The 26107-nt window shown below is 33.1% G+C and overlaps 1 protein-coding gene across 3 annotated transcripts in view; it reads left to right on the top strand.

Moving 5' to 3' along the window:
• Positions 1-19832, top strand: part of USP25 (ubiquitin specific peptidase 25) — a 138429-nt gene extending 118597 nt beyond the window's left edge. For all 3 annotated transcript variants that reach the window (XM_082654330.1, XM_082654332.1, XM_082654331.1), the window contains 6 exons: positions 4458-4636; positions 6465-6543; positions 11109-11188; positions 15194-15317; positions 18724-18919; positions 19229-19832. In XM_082654330.1, the coding sequence (XP_082510456.1) occupies positions 4458-4636; positions 6465-6543; positions 11109-11188; positions 15194-15317; positions 18724-18919; positions 19229-19401 (831 nt within the window). In that variant the 3' untranslated portion in view covers positions 19402-19832. The remainder of the gene's footprint in view (positions 1-4457; positions 4637-6464; positions 6544-11108; positions 11189-15193; positions 15318-18723; positions 18920-19228) is intronic.
• The last annotated feature ends 6275 nt before the right edge of the window (positions 19833-26107 follow it).

A 26107-nucleotide genomic window follows, 5' to 3' on the forward strand; every position in this document is an offset into this window, starting at 1 on the left:
CTTCTAAAATTATGCAAATATTTAATTGTTACTTTAATGATTTTTATTGTTTGATTCCCAGATATGAGATTTCAGTTTTCTCCAAATAGAGAAATATCCAAAAAGTCCAAACGTATCATGACTAATAACACTTTGACTAATGCATTCTTTGCACACTGACTTAAAATACTGTATTGTATATTAAATCCCATTTATAAATGGATCTCTTTGGGTCTCTCTGTTCCATTGATCATTTTTCTGTTTTTGAACATTACACTTATTTACATTATGGACCATTTATTTGTAATATATTTTGTAGTAGAAACACCTCTTAATTTTTTTTCTTTTATAAATGGAAAGTTTGGCAAGTTTCATTTTTTCTTTTTTGATAATTTTTAACCAACTGCAACTTGTCTCCTTAAATCCTTTCAGAATTTGATTGTCCTTGCATTATATTAAGTTACAGTGAGGTGGATAATTACATTTTTCAGTATTTTTAGTCTTCTCAGAAAGGAACATGATATGAATCTTCAGTTTTTTGGTCCTCTCTTATGTCCTTAAGTAAGGTTTTATAATTTTACTTCATAATGGTCTTATACCTTCCTTTTTAATCTAATCTTAGATATATAAAAATTATTTCTGTGAATTGAGTTGTTTATCCTCACTTTTAATACCAAATTATTGGTAGGGTAGGTAGTGGAAAAACTAATTACTTTTATGTATTTATATTGTATCCATTATTTTATTGAACCCTTTGTATTTTCTAATAATTTTTTGGTTGATTCTTTTGATTATTTCAGTAAACTGCCTCCCAATAACTATCTCATTATTGGGATAATTTCCATTATACTTATTTCTTATTTCTGGTTTTATTATGTTGACCAGCCTTTTCAGAATATAAATAACAAAATAATGGTAGTAAACTCCTTTGTTTAGTTCCTGAGTGTAATGTGAATGTTTCTAGTGTTTTATTATTAAATAGAATGTGTAGTATTGGTTTTTTACAGATCCTCTCATAAATTTAAAAGCACTTTCTTAAATTTACAGTTAAGAGTTGTCTTTTAAACTGGCTGGTATTGGAATTTAGATAATTTTTTAATGCATGTATTTGAGATGCTGAACAGATTTCTCCTTAATCCTTGCAAAGTAAGGATCTTAGCATTCGTCTCTTTTTTTTTAATCATTGTAAACACTATCTGTTCCTATATATTCTTTATGTACACAAGCTCCCCTAAGATGTGGGTCTTGGCATCTATGTTTACTGACAAAATTGATCTATACTTCCTTTTTTAAAAAATATTTGTCAATTTTTGATATCAGATTATACTAGTTTTATATAATCATTAAGGAGGCTTTCCCCTTTTTCAGGTTCAGAGCAGTTTAGATACAGGAATCATCTTGTCTTTGAAGATCTGACATGACAGCACAGCTCTGAAACAGAATGGGCCTAATTTCTTTATTGGGCATAGATCTTAGGCAGCCTTTTCAGTTATCTATATTTTTTCTGCATCTCTTCAGTTTTTCTGCCTCTTAAAGTAATTCTGATAACTTAGAGTTTCCTAGATGATCATCTGTTTAATGAAGATGTTATAGTTTATTGGTATAAAGTTATGTATTATTATTTTATAGATTTTAAAACTTTTTCCTGTATTTTTGGTATTATCACCTTCCTTATTTCTGGTGTTGATTTCTCCATTTTTTGGTCTTCCATTCAGCTTTTTGGAAAGAAAAAGCCTTTGGTGGTCTTTATCTAATTGCCACATTATTTTATTTCTTCTACTTTATTTTGGTTTATTTTCTTTTTCTAGCTTCTTGAAGTAAATGCTATTCTGTATTGCTTAAGCTGGAATTTTCCTTTACCAATCTGGCTGTGTCCTTTAGGTTTTGAGATCTCATATTCCCAGTATTAATATAATTTTGATTCCTTTGGTCCAAGAATAATTTAGAACAGTATTTTAAAATTCCTAAGTGTTTAGTTTGGGAATTATCTTTATTTTTAATTCCTATTTATATTACATTGTGCTCAAAGAATATAACCTATATGATTCTGACCCTCTGGAATTTGAAGTAGTTTTTCTTCATCTCGTAGTACACTACCAGTTTTTAAAATAAACAATTTTAAAAATAAAATGATATACCTAGCTTTCTGAATTTTACTCCAGCTGATTTTCCCTTAGATCTTACTGCCTCCAGAGTATACTGTATGTTTGTATTTTTGACATTTTCTAGTGTATACATATACTTACATCAAAATAGTCTGTAAGAAGTTATAAATTTAGAATATGTTTTATTGTATGATTTAGAAAAGTAGAAAAAAGTCTAAGTAGAAATCGTTTGGAAGAAGATTTCAAAAGAGAGAGACTTTAACTAGTCTCATTGAATGAGTCATGTGTGGCTAGATGGGGAATGATCAAGGACATCATGCATGTAGAGAACTTAAGGAGCAAAGACGTGTGCATTTGTGGGGAGTCGAACCTGATCTGGGTAGAAGAGTAACAGGAAATAAAGCTAAATAGGTTAACACTGAGCCTGATTAGTAGGACCATGTTAAATGTTAACGGTAGATTGTGTACAGCTCTCCTAAATATACCAGTGTGGAACACCTTGTTGAAAATCTGAAGGAATATGTATGGTTGCAGTATACTGTAGAAGTCAGAAAACTTCTTGTGAAGGAAGTTCATAAAAAAAAAAAATAGTTGATAAATTAATTTATGCTGATAAAATGTGGTATTTTGTGGTTGAAAAATTGCTCCTAGATATTTAGAAGTACCTTTCTACCTCTACTGGTTTAATAAAACACCTATAGATTATAACTTTGGCATTTACTCATTAAAATTGGGAGAATCTTAAATAGAGAAAAATCAAGAGATAAACATAATCGTAGAGTTAAAGGCGATGTATATTCTAGCTCTAATAGAAATCTATTTACTATTTATAAAAAACATCACAACCTGTGTTTTGAAGGTGGCGGGGGGGAATGGATAATCATTTAGTGTTGTAATTCCTTATGTCTAAACCTATAATATTATTTAAGAGACAAATTTATTTTATTCTGGTCATACTAATTTCGGCCAAAAGGATGACATCTGAAATATTTAAATATCCAAAAACCTTCTAATAGCCTATGGCAATCATTGTCTAAGGGCCATAATAAGGAAGAACAGTTATTTATTGTTTTTCTTTTATACTTATTCTCAAATTCCGTATAGTTCAGTTATTAAATGATCATGTGCCTTTGTTTCAAATTGGAAAAATTTTTAATCTCAAATTGGGAAGATTAAAGAGTTTATAAGCAAAACATGCAGTAAAGTGAGCCATGATAGTCTTACATGACTAAATATAGTTAATTTTCATGGCTGTTTTTAACCACAGCAGTAACACTTTAGAATGACATGTATATTGAAAATAAAATTGGAATAATTTATTTTAGCCATAGAGTAATTATCTTACTCTATTTATAATGCTAAGCTATATATCAATAGAAAGGACTTATTAGCTCCCCTAAGAATATATAACTAGAATATTTCATTTACTGTTTTTCAGTTACGTTTTCTCAATTCTATAAAATACAGCCCAATAGGTGGTAGTTTCTGGATGGCCAAGAATTGCTTAAGAAAGGCATGCATTTAAAAGAAAAGAGAAAAACCCTTTCCAGTAGAATGGACTTTTTGTAAAATATATTTTGCATATAGCCCCAAATGTTTTATGGTTAGCAGAGTTAGAATTTAGATGTGTCTAATATAAATGAATATTTTTAAAGTGTTATGTTTAACTATATGGGCTTCTTATTTATAGTAGTATTTTATATATAACTGTACACATATTTCTTTATGAGCAAATATTTTTCAAATCATTTGCTTATGTGTGGGAACATGCATTAGTATTTATTGTTTCCCATTATAATATGAATTCTAAGGTGTTTGTAAAGAAAAAGTAAGCTCACGTATCAAGGTAGTAATAGTGATATTATGCATTAATTATCATTACACTGATAAAATTCAAATATTTGTGAAACAATGAAAAATTTATTTTATGGTAAATAAAAAACTTGCTTTTCATCCCTTATTTGTCAGCTCTGCAATTGAAGTTAATTGTGGTGATGTTATGCATTTAAGAGCCAGCCATTTTCTTTCAGATATGGGTATTCTAGGGAACTGCAGTTCAGCCCTAGAATTTGAAACATTAGAGGGGTACATCAAACTGAGCGTAGGTTAGGTGATATACCTAGTATCTCTGTCTTATGCCTCTGAATAGACTTTGACCAGGCTCTGATAAGTTTTACGAAGTTACTCACCTGGTAAGCTTAGATGTATTTAAACTATGGAACATGGGACAATATTCTTAGATGTACTACCTCCTTATTTGTAATATTTTAAAAGGAAAAAAGCATATTTCACTGTAAGGATAATTAAGTTATAATATTGAAAGATTTTAATTATTATAATTAACCAAGATTGACATTGTCTTGTATTTTCTAGGCAATTAAGTTGGAATATTCAAGGTTGGTTAAATTGGCCCAAGAAGATACCCCACCAGAAACAGACTATCGATTACATCATGTAGTAGTCTACTTTATCCAGAATCAGGCTCCAAAGAAAATCATTGAGAAAACATTGCTAGAACAATTTGGAGATAGAAATTTGAGTTTTGATGAAAGGTAATTTGAAAATGTTTAATATCTTATTCGTATGCTCAAATTGTCCTTGTCTTTTTTATAGTTCCCAGTGCAATTTTTGAATGTTTATTTTACACATACACAGACATATTTCAATAAATGCAGTACAAAGTTTGACTTCACTTAATGTGAACAATTGCTTTGTAATTTATTTGAGATTTATAATCATGACCTTTAAAAGTTTGAAGTAAAAATAATTTAGATCGCTTTAGTACATTTTAATTGTGAACTAAGGTACTGAGCTAGGCAATGTAAAGATACACAGAAGAGTATAATATAATTATCACTGCCCTTTGGGGACTTAATATTTGAATTTCTCAACCTCTCCACTATGGATATTTGGGGCCAAATAATTTTTTGTTTTTGAGGGGGCTGTCCTGTAATTTGTAGGATATTTAGTAATATTCCTGGCCTCTACCCACTAAATGCCAGTAGTACTCTCCAACTGGTGACAACCCATACGGTCTTCAAATACTGCCAGATATCCCCTGAGGGAGCAAAATCACCCTTGTGTGAGAACCACTAGAGAAAAGTAATTATATGTACAAATAAAGTAATTAAACATCTCCTGACATAAAGAGAAGGCTTAGAATGGTTAAATTAATTTTGGTTTACCAAAAACTGTTTTCTCTTAGAAACTTCTATAAAACTATTTACTAATGTTAAAAATTTAAATTTAATCTAATTAGAATGAATACTATTTAAAACAATTTAGGCCTTAGGTAAAGATCCAAAGTACTGAAAAGTTATTTTAGAATACAGAAACATTTACACTATCTTGGAGTTCATTGTAAACACATTTAAATTCTGAAGTAAATGATTATCCTTTCATGAATGTCTCAAAAATAGTGAATTAAAAATATGTGAGTAGAGAAGAGTATGAGGGAAAACAAAGCATCCAGGTTTAATTTCTGCCTCACCATGTGTCTGCTGTGAAATTTAGGATTAAGTGAAATAATACAGGTGAATGGTTTTGAGCATTATCTGGTAGACAGTAAATGCTCAGTGAGTATTGGCTATTAATATTTTTATTAGTAGTAAGGTTGGCATCACTTATTTTGTTACATATAACTGTGAAGAGCTCAGAAGCTATAACCCTCATTATCTGGACTGTCAGTATACTATGTTCCAATGAGTATATGCTATTGAATTTGGGGAAGATACTTATGGAGTACTCACGTTGATTTTTCAGTCTTTTGCAGTTATTTGCCCTGGCAACTAAAAATAGTTTGTTTTAAGAAATCTGATTTCTCTTGTGCTTGAAATCCAGAGTAAAATGTGTGTGATAACGAAATATATTTTGGGCGGATTTCTTTAGCAATGGTTCTGATCATAAAATCTATTGAAATGTTTCCATTCCTACCTGAAATGATAGGCACATTTTGGATTCCTTTTTACTATTTATGAATAATACCATTTGGAGGAAAATAAGATTTCATGTCTCTGGAGCTTACTTAATAATATATACATTAATAATATAAACATTATAAATTTTTAAATTTTTTTTACATATTCCATCTTTATTAATAGAATATAATTTAAAAGCCATATGTATCAATAAATATAACATGGTAAATTTGAATTAGAATTATTGCTTCTGTCTTCTTTATATATTTTGTAACTATCTGGTATTGTCCAAAAAACACATTTTTCACTTAAGTATTTGAAAGTTGTTTCCTCAAAAAAATATTACTCATGATAATGGATTTCATTTTCATATGTGTTGGGTAGTCTAGTTTTATATAACACATGTTTTTCAGTCTTTATGGAGTTTGCTTTTGATTTAGAAATACATTTCTTTTATTTGAAGGTGTCACAACATAATGAAAGTTGCTCAAGCCAAAATTGAAATGATAAAACCTGAAGAAGTAAACTTGGAGGAGTATGAGGTAATGTGCCTTTTGAGAGGTTGAACTGTAGATTGAGGAATTGTTTAATTCAGTAATCTTTCATTTCAGTACAGCTAAGCACGTGAGAAAATTTGACATAGAGTGTTGAAGTAACTTGCCTAAAGTTCTCATAGCTTCACGTCACAACTTTGTTAACAGAACCTATGTTCTTAAATACTGTACTACAGTGAAGCCATGCTATATTTTTTCTTTGCTTCATCAGATATTTTGGGGGGAAGTTAGAAATTCGTTTTAATCATTGTATGCCATATATATTTGTCATTATTGGACAGTGTTGTGTGAGAGATCTCGAGCACACACATGAGTAGTCGTATCATGCCTGTGGTAATTTTTGTGCAAAATATTCTCTTTGTGTTAAGTTTGGCTTTAAAACTAATATTTTTTTAAGTTACCAATTCAAACACCTAGTATTTGTTCAAGCTTTTAAATTTAACTTTATACATTGTCTTTTCAAAAACTTGTAAACTTGGTAAATTTTAACTTGCTTTCATGAGTGCCTTTGATTAATGACTGCTCTCATTTACAAACTTAATTACTTTATATTCCCTTAAACAATTAGTGTAATTCACTACATTAACAGATACAAGGAAGGATACAGAAAACAGTTATTTTTTTTATAATATAATCGTCGTTTATTTTTCTCCACTTATTTTTTGTTTTGTGTTGTATTTTTTTAATATTTTTATTGGAGTATAATTGCTTTACAATGTTGTGTTAGTTTCTGCTATTCACAAAGTGAATCAGCTATATGTATACATATATCCCCATATCTCCTTCCTCTTGTGTCTCCCTCCCACCCTCCCTATCCCACCCCACTAGGTGGACACAAAGCACCGAGCTGATCTCCCTGTGCTATGCAGCTGCTTCCTACTAGCTATCTGTTTTACATTTGGTAGTGTATATATGTCCATGCCACTCTCTCACTTCGTCCCAGCTTACCCTTCCCCCTCCCCATGTCCTCAAGTCCATTCTCTATGTCTGCATCTTTATTCCTGTCCTGCCCCTAGGTTCTTCAGAACCTTTTTTTTTTTTTAGATTCCGTATAGATGTATTAGCATACAGTATTTGTTTTTCTCTTTCTGACTTATTTCACTCTGTATGACAGATTCTAGGTCCATCCACCTCACTACGAATAACAGTTTCGTTTCTTTTATGGCTGAGTAATATTCCATGGTATATATGTGCCACATCTTCTTTATCCATTCATCTGTCGATGGATACTTAAGTTGCTTCCATGTCTTGGCTATTGTAAATAGAGCTGCAATGACCATTGTGGTACATGACTCTTTTTGAATTACGGTTTTCTCAGGGTATATGCCCAGTAGTGGGATTGCTGGGTCATATGATAGTACTATTTTTAGTTTTTTAAGGAACCTCCATACTGTTCTCCATAGTGACTGTATCAATTTACATTCCCACCAGCAGTGCAAGACTGTTCCCTTTTCTCCACACCCTCTCCAGCATTTATTGTTTGTAGATTTTTTGATGATGGCCGTTCTGACTGGTGTGAGGTGATATCTCATTGTAGTTTTGATTTGCATTTCTCTAAGGGTTAGTGATGTTAAACATCCTTTCATGTGTTTCTTGGCAATCTGTATATCTTCTTTGGAGAAACAAGGTAGCTACTTTAATCTACTAAAGAGTGTCTTGAAAAACAAAAACAAATATAAAGAAATCTGAACATTGAAAGCTTTCCTTTTGTGATCAAGAAAAAGACAGGCATGTATGCCATTACCACTTCTATTCAGCATTGTACTGGTAATTCAAGGACAGTAAGGCAACAAAAAATAAAGCAAAAAGTAAGAGATTGCAAAAGAAGAAACAAAGTTTTCATTATTTGCAGATTTTATACCTAGAAAATACAAAATCTACAGATAAATTTATTGGAGATAAATAAAGATAATAAGAGAGCTCTGTAACATACAAGTCTTATGTCAAATATCAGTTTTATTCCTTTATACCAGTAACAAATAATCAGATAGAAATTCTAAAGAATAACAGCATTTTTAGTAGTACCCAAACTGTGGAGTACCTAGAGGCAAATTTAGCAAAAATTGTGCATGACTTTAGGAGACGTTATAAAGAAGACCTAAACAAATGGATATATGTATCGTATCGTGTTTGGGAAACTTTGTATTATAAAGATGTCAGTTTTCCCCAAAATGGTTTATTGATACTGTGCAGTTTCTGTCAGACTTCTAGCAAGTTGTTTTATGGAGCTTTAATAAGCTGATTCAAAACTTTTATGGAAATGCAAAGATCTCACTCTAGTCCTGACATTCTTGAAGAAGAACGAGGTAGGAAGGCTTTTTTACTTGAAATCGATACAAATTATCTTAACCTTTATGCTTTATAATAATATTAGCATAAGAATAGGTAAATTCGAGCAATAAAGCAGAATAGAAAATCTAGGAACACAGCCACAAATAAATGGACACACAATACATGCCAGAGATGGCAGGCAAATTGGTTGCTAACTCTACCCTTGTCTCCAAGATTCAAGTAACATGGGACTTGATTTTTTTTTTTTCTTTGCGGTATGCGGACCTCTCACCGCTGCGCCCCTCCCGCCGCGGAGCACAGGCTCCGGACGCGCAGGCCCGTTGGCCACGGCCCAGGGGCCCAGCCGCTCCGCGGCATGCGGTATCCTCCCGGACCGGGGCACGAACCCGCGTCCCCTGCATCGGCAGGCGGACCCTCAACCACTGTGCCACCAGGGGAGCCCCGGGACTTGATTTTTTATTTGTGATTTGATTCTACAGTCTCTCTACAAGCATGCTTCATCAGATTGGCTTCAGCATATTTTTATTATGAAAACTTCTCATATTTTTTCTAACTGCAGAGCCACTAAGTCTTATAGGTATTTACATGACATGATTTTGGATTCTGTATATCCCACATATCTTTGTCTTGCTCTAAGTCACGCATCAGCAGACCTTGCCCACAGACCAAATCCAGCTCACCACCTGCTTTTTTAAGTAAAGTTTTATTGGAACACAAGCCATTTGTTTAGGTATTGCGTATCAGCACTTTCACACTACAACCGCAGAGATGAGTAACTGCAACAGAGACTGCATGGCCTGCAGAGCCTGAAACATTTATTGTCTAACCCTTTAAAGAAAAAGTTTACCTACTTAACAACTTCTAAGGTGATTCTAATGACAATAGAGTGGCAATTTGAATACTTCCCCCAGAAAAGTTAACTTTATGCTTGCAAGACAATTTTACCTTTATTTGTTATTAAGGTCTACTTATAGTGTGGAAATTATGCCTTTTAAAATTAAAAATTAAAATGATTCATATTCAAGTAGAATGTAGCTGGTCAATAACTGGCCTGTATGTTTCTTATTTTCATTTACTTATAATAATATGTATATAAAAGCTTTCACACTTCTATCATCACTATCTCCTTTAGGTTAGTCCTATATTGAATTTTAGTTATGATTTTCCTTGAATCAATTTTTATTAAGTAAGTTAAGAAAAAAATCTTGATTTTATTTTTTTAAGTCATTTTCTAGAGTTATAAGTTGTAAGTTCTGAATCATTTAGTCACATTACATGCCCAATAATTGTGAGTTGTTTTGGAGGGAGAGGCTGTTGAAATGTGAAATGCATCTATCTTTTTCACCATAGCTCAGCTGAAAAGAGTATTCAGCAACCACATTTAAAATTTAACACAAATTTGGGAAAATTAAAAGGTTAAATAATTTTATTATGATGTAACATTTTTTTTTTTCTTTCAGTTCCTTAAAACTGTGCTTCAAATAACAGTCTTCAAGCTTTGCTTCCTGTTAGAGGAGTTAGCTTCATTTACCTTCTACCTTCAATGTGATGTAGATCTATAATAATACTTTTTAAATTTAAGTGTATTTGCTTTACGTTATATTAGTTTCAGGTGTACAGCATAGGTTCAGTATGTTTACAGATTATACTCCATTAAAAGTTATTACAAGATAATAGCTATAATTCCCTGTGCTATACAATATATCCTTGCTGCTTATCTATTTTATACATAGTAGTTTGTATTTTGTAATCCTGTACCCCTATCGCACTCCTCCTTTCCCTCTCCCCATGGGTAACAGTATGGAGGTTCCTCAAAAAAATGAAAATAGAACCATCAATATAATCCAGCAATTCACTCCTCTGTATATGTCTGGAAAAAATGAAAACACTAATTTGAAAAGATACATGCACCCCAAATATTCTATAATGATATCTTAATAATAAAATTTTACAATGAAGAATTTTTGAGAGAGAGAGATGACCTACCTGACTGATTATCTTGCCTTTGTATTTCTGTTTTCTTCTAGTGAGTCATTGTTGTTTAATTTCTCATCAATGTCTAATAATTTTTACATTTATTATTATACCGATAAATAGTTTTGTATGTAAGACAGTAAAGTCTTGATTTAGGTCTAGTTTATCTTTAATTATGAACTCTTTGCTTCTGTTAATTCAAACAGTTATCAAAACAATGTATTTATAAGCAGTTTTCATTGTAGTTTTAATATCTATATACTTTTACTATTTTCTTTCACCTACAGGAATGGCATCAGGATTATAGAAAATTCAGGGAAACAACCATGTATCTCATAATTGGGCTAGAAAATTTTCAAAGAGAAAGGTAAGGCAAGATGTACACACATGAAAAGGAGAGCTTAATTTTTGTATTCTATTCAGATGTGACCTCATCTATAGAAAAGGTTTCTTTCACAGTGTATATTTTCAATAAATGTTTTATTTTAGAACAGTCTTAGATTTACAGAGAAATTGCAAAATTAGTACAAAGAGTTCCCATATACCCCACATACAATATATTTTCCATTTTAAGCTAAATCTGTAAAGCTGGCATTATTGTCATTGTTTTTATCAGCTCAAACACTGCAATTGAAACTTAGAATGGAATAGGATTAGACTGAAGCCTAGAAGTTTGCTGGGGACCGAAGAAGCTGGTAGCCCAGCAAATGGAATTCTTTGTATTCTTCAACATCTACCTTCCAGTCACTAGCCTTTTTCCTGTTCTTTCTGAGTTTAATCTTGACTTCAAATTAGAGATAGTGTTTCTAATCTGTCTCTTTCTCTGAACTTCGAGGTACTATAAAAAATATAGCTGTAGAAAACTAATCACTTGTCTTCTAAATACTGCGACTGTAAATATTTTAGATTACTTCTCATACAAATTACAGATGGTTTTAAAGGAATTTCTGCTTTTTAAATTGCAATCATTGTTACCGAGAAGAAAAGGATACATATTGATTTATTGACCATTATAGATTATTCATTAATGTGTATTTACTTATTATACATGTATTTCTCAATTCGTATCCTTTAACATTAATTTACTTGACTAAGGATTTTTTTATGTGCTATATTTAAAATACACTGTAATACTGCCGCCAAGTAAAAGGGATATTGATTTCTTTCTTTTTTTTCCTTTTCTTTTTTATTGTGTAAAGTATAAGAAACCTCCACTTGAGGTAATAATGTTGTTTTTTTTAAATGCCAACATGCAACATTACTTCTAGAGCTATGCTGTCCAACATGGTGGCCACCAGCCACATGCAAAAATTTAAATATAAATTAATTAAAATTTTTAAAGCTAAGAATTCGGTTTCTCAATCATACTAGCCACATTTTGAATGTTCAGTAGTTACGCGTGACTAGTGGCTACTGTTTTGGCCAGCACAGATACACCACTTCCATTATTGCAGGAAGTTCTGTTGGACAGTGCGGTTCTGTTCGTTGGACAGTACACAATGCCATCATTCTTACACTTATCAAAATCTTAAAAGTTATCACACAAAAGTAAAAAGTAATGTTAATACTTGGATACAAATTATTAAAGTCCTAGTGATTGTGTACTTTTAAGATAATTTACTTTGGTTACTGAAATAGAAAACTGTTTTGATCAGTAGCTCTATTTTATTAATATTTTGGTCAAAGTTTTATTTAATAGGGATATTCTAATTAGCTTTAGGATTTTGGAGATTAAGTTTTCTGAGAAAAATATTAATATGGTCTTACAATTGAACAGAGTATCTAAAAGGTATTTCCATTTTATAGGTAAAGAAACTGGGCTCCACAGTGCTGCAATAACTTTGTCAAGGTCACACGACTAACTAGGGAGAGAAAAATTGAAATAGAGACCTCTGTATTCTTGTATAATTTAATGAAATCAGAAAAGGACAAAATGTATTCATTATCGCAATAAGAATTAACAAGATGAACCTGTCATTTTCTTGCTCTCTGCATAGCTTCTACATTAGCTTTTCTGAGTTAACATTTGTTAAAGGACTTTAAGTATAACTTGGAATTATGTTTAAATTTCATAATTTGCTTATTCTTAAATATGTTCTTGTTGGTAAAGTGAATATTCTTAGCATAGCAAATGTGAAAGGTCAGCTAGAAAATTAGTAGTGGTGACAAATAATATTTATGGAATATTGTAAAAAGAAATGTTAATTTTACCACTTTAAATATAGCGGTTACCGTTACTAGCAGTGTATAAAACATTGCCAAAAGGTTTTGTCAAACTTGTTTTTAATGAAAACTTAGCACTTGAAAACCATAAATTGAATTATTTATTGATGGGTCATTATTACTTCTCTGAGTAATGAAATGAAATCATGTTTTTAGGAACCATAATTTTACAGCAATAAAACTGGAAGATAAAGAGAATCTATCAGGCTACATAGTCTTATTTTATCTTAAATAAGAATTTGGTAACTGGACTGCTGAATTTTATTCTGATTACTTGAAGTGTAAGCACTTTAAACGTTGATAAAATGTAGAACGTTTTGTGTACTTCACTAGAAAATTGGAACATGTTCATAGTTTCAGAGCTATTCTCAGAGCGATGACTCAGGTCTAGAAAGCCAGATATGGATGTCATTCAGGGGAGACCTTTCAACAGGAAACTTAATAGCTATAAAAGGGAAGGTAGATGTGCCAGCAAACTAATTCAACTTAGTGACGTAAAACAACATTTAATATTATTATCACTCTTTAAACAAAAAAAGCTTTAGCTGAGACTATACCCATATTATTTCAAAATAAGATTTCATACCCTAAGTTTTCTCAAAAACAAATTCCTGGGAAAAGCTGTTTCCAAAACATAACTTAAAAGAACTTATTTTTTATGAAGTAGTTTCAGGTGTGTAATTTGATTTGTTATGAATGTGTACATTAATTTCCACATAATTCTACATTTAACATTTGGACTATAGACTTGTTTCTGAGCACCTGAAATTAATAAACAGTAACACTGATTGGCAGTAAACATTGTTTCTGTACAGTATTTCACTTTTTAGGATGTTGCATTTTTCTGAATTTGTGAGAAGATACGTTATGATTGGAAAATCTGACACATAGGAAATATCTTAAAATATCTTTCATATTTCAGTTATACAAATATATAGCTGTATATATTTTTTCCTACAGCATGTTAGGAGAAGAATAATCGTTTTAGAGACAAATATAGTACTCAAACATTTTTCCCATATTCCCTTTTTAAAACCTAGTTTGAACTTCTTTTTGTTTTTTTTTTTGCTGTACGTGGGCCTCTCACTGTTGTGGCCTCTCCCGTTGCGGAGCACAGGCTCCGGACGCGCAGGCTCTGCGGCATGTGGGATCTTCCCAGACCGGGGCACGAACCCGTGTCCCCTGCATCAGCAGGCAGACTCTCAACCACTGCGCCACCAGGGAAGCCCCTAGTTTGAACTTCTTAAGGTCTAGACTTATATAAATAACATATTAATATTAACTATAAAACAAAGGCCTAACCCTGCCTGCCTTTTATGTTAGTGTTTTCTTTTGTCTGTATCCCACTAGATTTCCCAGATTTAGAAGCATTTTTTCCCTTCTACTTCACCCATCTCCTTTGGATATTCTCCCCTCTTACATTTTTCTCAATGAGTAGAACTGTGCCCTCACATAGAAAAAAACCTGACTAAAAAAGAGTCACTGAATGAATCGAGTGCTGTTCGTTATAAAGGAACAAAGTAATCTGATCCTTCCCTCAAACAAAAATGACATTATGTTGTTTAAAAAGTAGATCGTTGGACTTCCCTGGTGGCACAGTGGCTGAGAGTCCGCCTGCTGATGCAGGGGACGCGGGTTCGTGCCCCAGTCCGGGAAGATCCCACATGCTGCGGAGCGGCTGGGCCCGTGAGCCATGGCCGCTGGGCCTGCGCGTCTGGAGCCTGTGCTCCGCAATGGGAGAGGCCACAACAACAGTGAGAGACCCGTGTAGCGAAAAAAAAAAAAAAAAAAAAAAAGCAGATCGTTGACTTTCACATCAGTGTTAATTTTGAGTCTAAATGGAAATAAATACCAAGGAAGACAGAAGGAACTCTGAATTCATCAATTATGGCCTTTTTCTCAGTTTTTTCTTAATTCCTAGTTCTGTTTTTTGTTTGTTTTACTTTTAAGACAACTATCTGCTGGTTTCAGATGTGGCTGTTACTCAAAAGATGCCTTCAGGCATACAGTGTATCATCAGATGATACTTTTTATTTTAATGTTGTTCTGGATAATCAAAATTTAAATGTATACTTAAAATGCTTTAAAATTGTAATTGACCTTTTTTTACAAAGATAAAATAGTAATGCTGTACTTTTTTTTTTTAAAGTTATATAGATTCCTTGCTGTTCCTTATCTGTGCTTATCAGAATAACAAAGAACTCTTGTCCAAAGGCCCATACAGAGGACATGATGAAGAATTGATATCGCATTATAGAAGAGAATGTTTACTAGTAAGTTGAATGTACATAGTATGTGTTTACTTTATCATTTTGTCTTACATTGGGGCAGTTATCTAGACTCATATATAAGTGATTGACTATTAATTCTGATGGGGTGTCATGATGATGTCTATAATCTGGGTCTATTCCCTTGAGGTGGGAAAATACACTCAATTCTTTATCCCTTCTTCTTTAAGGATCTTAAGTTTTACAGATGATGAACCAGAAATGTTCTTAAAATGAGGTCAGAATAATTACATTTTTATATTTAGATTTCTTCTCATTCTGCCATTCCCTCTTTTGATGACAGAAGAGGGCCTAAATGATGAATTATCATCATTATTATTCCAGAAAAAGAATAGATTTTTCTGAGTTTTTATAAATAGTATATTTGGTGTACATAATGTTAAAGGATTCATTGTAGTATAATATCATTTTTTTTCACCTAGTCAATGGAATTTTTTTCCTCAAATATTTTTACTATCTATGTGCTGAAATATTATTGTTGTTATAAACTTTAAGAAATCTTTTTAGCAAGTTTTTTTTTTCCCCCACCAGTTTACTCTCTAGATATCTGGAGTACTTTGTTAATGTTTCTTGAGTCAGCTAACCGTTATGTATAAAATTACAAATTCCATCTTTATACTTTTTTCTGATTAGATTTTATTTAGCTATTAACATGACTATAGATTGTGAACTTCTAAGTTGCAGTTTTTTTCTATAAAATATATAAAGGTATTCAAGAGTATGATTTTTGAATCTATATAGGTTACTTGGTTTATGTGTACTTTAAAAAACTTTAAGTAGGTGTACTGGTGAAATGTTTTCTTTCAGTAGAACTACATAGTATATGTTAATTGTAGTCTGCGATATGTTTTCGGAATTTTTGAATGTGAATATTAGAGGCTTGTGATCTTGTTATTTTTCTCTTAGCTGATTTTGCTGCATTTGAGTGTATTTTAAGACTTGAATTGTTGATGGTTTGTATCCATTAAGGATGGTATTCTTAATTTGGTCAGTTTCAAAAGGTTTTTAATCAACCCCTGAGAAGGAAGACCTGAATTATATATATTTCAGTTTAAAAAAGTACAGTTTTATATAATTATATAAAATTTTGCATTGAATGAGTTAAAGCAATTTTTAATGTAAAAACGTTACAGTGTTGGGATATTGAAATATTTTGGTAAAACTGTTTTAAACATAAATACAACCAAAAAAACTTGATGGTTATTCTAAGACATTTATAAAATGGTAGAATGTGTTTCTTTTATCATTTTAGGTTAGTAAACCAGCCACACTTTGTTGTTTCACATAGGGATTTAAATAAAACCTCAGGAGGATTATTTTAGTGTTCCTTTAAGGTTTTTCTTTTTTTTTACATTGAGTATTTACTGAGTGTCAGATTCTGAGGGATGCAAAGATAAATAAGACCTATTATTTATCCTAAGAGAATTCAATCTGGTGAGTGATGTACACAGATAATTTTTATATTTCAGAATAAGTATTATTATGAGAAATATGCAAAATAATATACCTGGAATTGTTGGGGAGAAGCTTAAGAGATAAGATAAACACTGATCTGGATCTTGATGGATAAATAAGAGTTTAAAGCCTTGTAGAGAAGAGAGAAAAACATTCCAGACAAAGGAATATCATATGAAAAGGCATGGGAAGTATACAACAGAAAATGAAGATAAATCCATTGTGGCTAAGTTATGAGGAACAGGGTTAGGTGGAAGTGATGAAGCCAACAGGATTTGTTGTTAGACTGTGAAGAAGCTTATGCACCATTCTAATGCATTGGTACCATTGTAAAGTTGGTGTAAGTTTGGCTTGATCAGGTTTTGGAAAATCATTCTGGCAGTCGTATACTAGAAGATGAACTGGAAAGGAGTAAAGATTGAAATGAAGAACGCTAGAGGAGATAGACAGGGAAGAGAGGGCGAGAGCCTCAACTAAGGCAGAAGTACGATGAATATGAAAGAGAGGGTATATAAGATGGTAAAGGAAATGAAATCAAGGACTTGGTAACTATTAGATGAGTGGGAAGAAGGAAATAGAAGCATTAAGGCTGCCTGACTTACTAGTTCTGTCTTTGGCTTTCGGGACTCTTAAGAGAATGAATAAGGTTGGCTTTGGACATACTATGTTTGTTTCTAGGATATGTTTTGATTTAGTGAACTTAACATCGAATTTCAGAATAATTACATGTCTTTGAAAGCAAATTATAAAAATTACACTAGATACTTAAAGGCTTACCTCATTTAATCGTCTTAACCACTGTGTAAGGAAGGTAATAGTATCTCATTTTTCATATAAAGACGCTGAAGCTAGGAAGGTACTTGTTTGCTGAAGGTTAAATAATTTGCTTAGTGGCTGAATTGGACTTTCAGCATAAGCCTCTCTACAAAATCAAGATAAATTGCACAAGAATGACATAACATAACCGTAAGAAATAATAAAATTTTTGTATTTGAAGTTCAGCTTAAAACTATTTAAAAATCATATTTATCATTCTGTAAACGTAAGACTTCAGACATAAACGTCTTATTATACCTGTACCTTTTTATCTGTCTCCTATGTCTCTGTTTCTTATCACATGGATTTCTCTCTTCTACTCAATTAGATGTCAGCACACTTGGCCTGTGCTACAGCCTACCACTTGTTTTTATAAATAAAGTTTTATTGAAACATAGGCGTGCTCATTCATTTACATATGGCTGCCTTTGTACAGCAACGGCAGAGATCAGTCATTGCAACGAAAACGATATAGCCCTCGAAGCCTAAGATATTTCCTATCTTGTCCTTTACAGAAAAAGTTTACTGATCCCTGTATTGTAAGGGATTGTAAGCTCCATGAGAGTTTTCTGTATTAATCACTTGGGTACCCCTGCATCTAGAACAGTTTCTGGCACATGGCATGTACTGAGTAAGAATTTTTTGAAGGAGTAAATGAACTAATGGATTACCTTTATATTTTTGTATCAAGAAGTATAACAGTCCCTGTTGAGTTGACATTTATGGAAAAGATGATGAGTTTTTCAAAAATTTCTTCCTTTTTAAAATTACTTTGAGTGCTTGTCAAATTTTAGAATTGGGGGAAATTCACCTCTGGAGAACAAATTTTAAAATGGTCCCTATAGTGATGATCAAAGTAAAATAAACTGAACTTAAGCTTTAAAAACATGGCAACATTATTTCTCCCACTTCTTTTTTGCTTTTGTTTCTGTTGTTATATGCATAGCCTTTTCTAAGAGACTTTTCTTGCTCAATAGGTTGAGGTTGCGTTTTGTGACTTCCATTTGTTCTAATACTGTCTGCGAACATGCTTGTTATGTTGCCTTCAGTATTAACACTTACATTTTTATTTAATTAAAAAAGGAAACAAACTTGTTGTTCTTTTTTTCATTGCGTTAAGAAATTAAATGAGCAGGCTGCAGAACTGTTTGAATCTGGAGAGGATCGAGAAGTAAACAATGGTCTGATTATCATGAATGAGTTTATTGTCCCATTTTTGCCCTTGTTATTGGTGGATGAAATGGAAGAGAAAGATATACTTGCTGTGGAAGATATGAGAAATCGATGGTGTTCCTATCTTGGACAAGAAATGGAATGTAAGTTTAAACAATGCAGGTGGACACCTGGGGTGTTGGGATTAAAAGCAGTTAGAATTAGATGTTAGTTATTATCATTTTTTATATTCTGTAACATGTTTATATTCGCATCAGTTTTTTTTCTTATTTACAAACTAAGCTGTGCACACTACTGTTGCCATTTATGTTTTACTTCTTCCCCCCAAATGGTAATGATTTTACATGTTTTGAAATGAAACATCAACTGACCACTCCAAATTAATAAATCTTGTTGAAGATAATTTCTCTCCCTGTCGATCTTTAGTTACGTCTAATTGTTTATATTTGCAGCAAACCTCCAAGAGAAGCTGACAGATTTTCTGCCAAAACTGCTTGATTGTTCTACGGAGATTAAAGGTTTCCATGAGCCGCCGAAGTTACCTCCGTACTCCACGCATGAACTCTGTGAGCGATTTGCCCGAATCATGTTGTCCCTCAGTCGGACTCCTGCTGATGGAAGATAAACTGCACATACTTTCCCTAAACACACTGTATAAACTTTATTTTAGTTCTTAACCCTTGCCTTCCTGTTACAGGGTTTGCTTGTTGCTGCTATAGTTTTTAACTTTTTATTTTAATCACCGCAGAAGACGAAAGGACTCTACAGACTTTAGCCAGACTGCAAACAAAGCTGAGAATCGCATGGCGCTCAGACTTTGTTTTAACCAGAACTGATGTATAATTACAAATCCAGTTGATTTTATTATGGCAAAACCATGCTTTTGCCACTTGTCTTTACAGTATTACTTTGCTTTTATCTTTTCTTTATCTACAGCTTTCCATTCAGTCTGGATCCTCCATGACTGCAGCCATTTAAGTGTTCAGCACTGTGTACAATACATAATATTTGGTAGCTTGTAAATGAAATTAAAGAATAAAGTTTTATTTATGGCTACCTATGTGTTTGTAAGCAGGTATATTATATATTAGTGTATTTTTTTAGTTATATAAATGAATTTTGTCTGGGGATTGTTTAAGATTGGGTGATAAATAGATTAATACACACTTTTAATTTTGCTCTAATGTTAGCACATTAGAAATTTACTGAGTACTTGACACTTAAATATATCTGTATTTTTGACTAAGTTGTTAAACTTAGTATGGCACCTAAACCTGTTTTGAATTCAAATCAGGTTTTCACTGAAGTGAGCGGCTGATATTTAAGTCAACCACACTGAAACTTTTAACCTTTTCTTAGATTAACCTTTTATTTTTTTATGTATTTACATATAATATAGCAAGGTGATTATTTCAAGAGATACCAGAAAAAAAGTACTTGAATAAGGGCTATTTAATAGTGAAACTTATAAAAAGTATGTATATGTATATATACATACATACACACATGTATACACACACATATTCTTCATAATGGAGGACAGTGTTTGCATTATATAATCATTCTATTTTTGTAAATTGTATACTACTTTATTTGAAAATGTTCTCTACTAATCAGTGCTGTGAAATGAAGTTGATATTGTTGAACTAGAAGTTATGAGTATCTTACCTGCATTTATTTACCTCCTTTTCAAAAAGGAAAAAGCTGTAGAACATTTTGTAGATGGAACTGCTGTTTAAGATTAATGAAGTAATATTGTGAATGAAATTCAATGCTTTAAAGGTAATCATTGTTACCAACAACCTATTTTTGAATTTATAAAAATTCTTTATAAGTGATACTTTGCTAGTGTAGTAAAATATATCATTATACTATGTGTATGTTTCTTATAGCGTCGCCAAAGCTAGTGCTCTTCATAAGTGCCTCTCATAAAAGATGCTGGGTGGAAGAGGAACAAGAAAATATTAAACTGTTATATAATACTCCTTATAAAGGTATCAATATACTGCTAAGGTATTAATGACAAAGAATTGGTACTATTTCTGTTGTAAAGTTAGATTTTGCATATTATAGCCATCAGAATGTGTTTTGGTTTAGATTTCAAGTTCTCTACTGAGCAGAACTAGTGCTCTGCATCGGTTTTCAAGTCCTATTGCAAGTTTAGAAACTTCATATGTATCATCAAGGCATTTATAAAGTATCTTCAGTATTTTATGATATTCTACCATAATGGTAAAGTTGTTTGTGTTTATGTGTATAATTGACCACTGAGACACAAACTGCTAAACACCATATGGAAATTACTCCTTTTACAAGGCACATCCAGGTAAGTATTATTATCATATTTACTCTGTACTTAAAAGCCAGTTTATTCATTCCTAGTTATGAATCTGAAGTTCTTATTTAAAAAAGGGACCTTTTTCAAGACCTAGGGAAACAACTTGTTTTTATATCAGCTTTTAATCTACTCTTAAGATTTAGGTTAGTGAAATTTTCTTAACATTATTTACTGGATTAAATATAACTTATGGCTAGTAATTTAAAAATTGAAACCTCATAGAACTGTTGTCCATGGCAGATTTCACTTTGATTTAATGACTCTCATTTTGATTACTATAGTACTCCCTTCCCACTCCCCCACAATTACATTTTGAAATAATTTAGGGTAGAATTCAAATAGATAGAGAAGATTTTTAGGAACTTGTTACAAACACCTTGTATAAGGAGACTGTAGCCATGAGTGAACCTGTGAGATCCCATAATACTTTGCAGATTCGTTAAAATACAATACACTAAATACATTAAATAAGTAGTTCTCAAAGTGTGGTCTCCAGACAAGCAGCTTTTCAGCATCATCTGGGGACATGTTAGAACTGAAAATTCTTGAGCCCCATATCAGAACTACTGACTAACACATGTTAAAACTTGAAGAGTTAACAAGTTTCATCAAGTCCTTCAGAAGATTCTGATATCTGCTGAAGGTTGAGAACTACAGCACTAAATAAAACTGTCAGTAGCATTTTATGCACCTTAAATTGATGTTTAAATTCTGTTTACTTTTGAACCCCCATTTCTTGGAAACTTTTCATTATTTCCCTCACTGGCAATTTCAAAGAAGTGACTAAAAATTATTTTTCTTAGTTTTAGATTTATTGAGACTAAGGTGGATTCTCTCCTCCTATATCTAATTCTCCAGAAGTTCAGTGTCTTTGTTTTATGATTCAGAATTGTTGACTTTGGCTTCTGAGTCCTATTGTCCTCCCTCTGAAGTACAATCACACAGCATACTTGGGAAGAGTAAGTAGGGATACAGTTGTGTAATCATTTTTTTTAAATTTACTTTACATTGTTAAGCAGATTAAATATTATTTGTTGTGCCAATGATAACCTCATCCAAAGCATGTGTATTTTGCTGCTAGGACTGCCATAATAAATACCACAGACTGGACGGCTTTAAAAACATAAGTTTATTTTCTCACAGTTCTAGAGGCTGGAAGTCCAAGATCAAGATGTTGGCAGGTTTAGTTTCTCCTGAGGCCTCTCTCTTTGGCTTGCAGAAAGTAGCCTTCTCACTTTGTCCTCACATGACCTTTTCTCTGTGCATGTGTGCATCTGTCTCTTCCTCTCCTCTTCTTATAAGGACACCAGTCATACTGGATTAGGGCCCCACCCTTATGACCTCATTTAATCTTAATTATCTCTTTAAAGGTCCTGTCTCCAAATACAGTCACATTTGGGGGTAAGGGCTTCAACAAATGAATTTGGGGGTGGGAGACAACAATTCAGTCCACAGTATGTGATGGCCCAGTTTATATACCTCCTTTGCAGACACAAAAGTATTGTTGTTACAAGATCACTGTGCAAATATCTGTAGTTCTATTCTTTCATCTGCTTTTCTTTTACTCTCACTTTATTCTAAAAACCATGTCAAAGTTATAGCAAACCAAGTTAGAAATTGCTCACAGTGCATCCACCTAATCATTTCAGTATGTTTTCATTGAACAAATTTTTGCTGAATGAATGAAATAATTCATGTTGACTTGCCCTTGTTCATGTTTATTTTATTAGTTTCACTTAACATTATACCATAGGTCTGTTTCTGTTTTGCTGGTGTTTTTATTCTTACCTACTTTATATCCCTATTCCCCAGCTAGTACTGGAGGCACTGGTGTTAACCATTGTGGACACATATTTTTCCATGTTTGGATAATGTTATGCGGTGCGTACATATAAGCATTGGTGGGGTTTTTTTGCAGGGGGTTGGAGGGTGGAAAGGGAGAGGGTCGTTGCTTTTAAAAAATGAAAAAACAATCTATTTTACATATGCTTTCCCCTACCCCCTCCTGTACTTTCTAGCCTCCAATTCCTTCTTTTTCTAATTAGCCATTTGATAGAGGTGACTTACAGTAATCAAATAATAAGTACTATAATACTACTAATAAAAGTAAATGAGTCATGATTGAGAGAACTACATACGCAATTGAATGCACACAGACATACACACCAGAATTTCAAATATCCTTACTTACTCCATGCAAAGTTCTTTCACACCTTCACTACCATTCTCAACCTCCTATTCAGTGCAGCTCCAGTAAAATAGGATGATCTCACCTTTACCAAGAAAGTTGGGGAGCTTGGATATGAACCCCTTCAACTTTTCACCTCCACACTTGTAAATTTACAGTTAATTATTAACCAGGATGTGACAAGGGATAGACATTTTTGATAACCCAGTGTTATGAGGATGATACAAATAAAATCAAATTCAGTATAAAATGAATTTATAAACTTAGTTAAAAAATACGTTCATTATTTGGAAGACATATTTGCTCTACTACAAAAGTAGCTCACTGTTTTGCTTTGTATTAGCCCAAAGCCTGTACAATATCAGTTTGTCCTTTAGCAAATGGTTCTTTTTCAATAATCTGGAACTAGATTAGTATCCTTAACCTTAGGTGTGCATCAAAAGGGTGAGCTTTCTTTGTAAAAGGTGTCTAGGTCCTATCTATCATGTGGATTCTTAAAAGCCTTTTAAAGTGAGAACTATTTTGAGAACATTTGGTAGGTGCTTGTCCAACTTTAATTTTTCTAAGGATTACCTCTGGCCCTCCCCTCAGAGACTAATTGAGCCTGACTAGTAGGGTGGAGAAATGTGCTTTTTGCATTATTGTATGTCACGTGAAAAGGCAAGGGGTATAAATTTGCTGATGCCCCCCTCAGCCATACTGCATGCGCATTTTAGTCTGCGCTCCAGCTGAAGCTGCACTCAAATGTTCTTCAGTCCTTAACTTGCTGGACTTCTTTCTCTCTTCTGAGCGGTAAGAGTGCAGGCTCTAGAACCACACTGCCTGTGTCCAGATCTTGGCTCAGCTCCTCACTGTCGTGTTGATCTTGAGTGCACTCTTTAACTCTTCTGTGCCTACATTTCTTCATCTATAAAATAGGATTACAGTAAAAACTGCCTTATATCATTTTTTTAAAAGATTAAATGTGTTTCTGTATTTAAAAAAACTCTTAGAAAATGTCTGCAACAATGTAAGTGTTCAGTAATCATCAGCCATTTTATAGTTTGTCACTATTGGCTTCTGCTCATGATTTTCAGAATCTCTGCCTTCCTGAGACGAGCTGCTTTGGACTACTCTCATTCCTGTCTGCATTCTTTGTTTTCTTTTCTTTCTACTCCTTAAATATCAGTGTTGGCAAGGTCTGTACTTGACCCTCTTCTAGCTCTTCACCCTTCCTGGATGGTCGTGTCTGCTAGTTTGTCTTCCTCTGCTGCCTACATACTTATGATTCACAAGTTTGTGTTCCTAACCAAACCTCCCTTGTGCATTTTAGATCTGTACGTATGTCCAATTATCTGTTCAACATAGAGACTTGGATGCTTCACAGGCACTTTAAACTCTGTATATCCAAAACTGAATTCACTACTTCTTCCCAAACCTGATTCTCTTACATTCTTTTGGTGAATGATATAATGATTCAGAAATAAGGAATTATTCTCAATTTCGCATTTATTTCCCATTGATTACTAGGTGTTGACAGGTCAGAGTTTTAATACCTTGCTCATGCATCCCTTTACTACTGTTGATGAGGTTTCTCATCTTTTAATTTGGACAATTGGATTTGGCCTTGAGTGGCCTATCTTTGCCCTTGCCCCTTTAATCCATCTTATATACTGTTGGCAGAATAATCTTTCGAAGAGGTTTTGCATATCTGTCTTCCATTGCTGGACTGAACTCCTTTAGAGGGAAATAGTATCTCCTGGTTTTGTAACCCTAGTACCTGTTAAAATATCTGGCAATTTAATAAAGGTGCAGTCTTGCAGGTTGTCTGGTCCTCCAATCACCTTAGACCTGCGTGGTCTAGTATGATGGCCACTAGTCACCTGTGGCTATTTAAACTTAAACCAAATATTAGTCATCCTAGCCATATTTCAGATTCTCAATAGCCACATGTGACTGTTGGCTGCCGTATCGGACAATACATTTTAGAACATTTCTATTATTGCAGAAAGTTTCATTGGACAGAGCTACCTCAGACCCTTGCTGATATGGACATCTTCCTCTATTAACACCCCTGGAACATTCAAACACCCTCCAAAGTGCTAACCTGAGCAAATTGGCCATCAGCATTTACATCTCCTTATCTTGATCCTGCCATTAACCACTTTACTACATCTGCTCTTCAGAGAGCATCTCTACCATCATATATCCAGTCAGGAGCGCCCACACAAGGTATTTCAACAGAGGAGATGTGGTAGAGGCATTAGAGAGTAACCCAGAGAGCCTAACTGCAGGATGCAGCTACTATTCCTAGGGGTAGGGAAACAAAAGGAAAAGTTGGGGTTACCAGAACCTTGGAGCTCCAAAATAAGGGTCCCCATGGAGTTGGTGCTCAAACCTCTGAGAAGGTTCACCACCTAAGTGCTCTTGCTACTTCTGAGGGATGCAATGAAGATAGCTCTAGAAGTTCTAAAGTTGAAGCTCTAAGTTCCAGTTGAAGAATCAATTGAAATTATTAGGTCACCGGTAGGATTGGCAAGCAAAGACAAAGAAGTAAGTCTTGTTTTCCTCTTTCTACTTTCCAACTTTTCTCTAATACTTCATATTGACAGAACCTAAATGGAGTGCAGAGAAGAGGTCAGGAAAATGCACTTTGCAGAGTCCCAGCCGCAGCATCACAGAGCTGGGGATAAAAGGGTGGATGGAACTGGAGCTGAGAGACAATATGTATAGAACCTACACAATAGTTTCCGCTCCAAGATTTCATTTTTATCCAAATATGTTAATCACTAAAACACTAAATATTCAGAAATGTATCTATGGAGT

The sequence above is a fragment of the Grampus griseus genome (genome assembly GCF_964374135.1).
Source record: "Grampus griseus genome assembly, chromosome: 5".
In the NCBI taxonomy this organism is placed as follows: domain Eukaryota; kingdom Metazoa; phylum Chordata; class Mammalia; order Artiodactyla; family Delphinidae; genus Grampus; species Grampus griseus.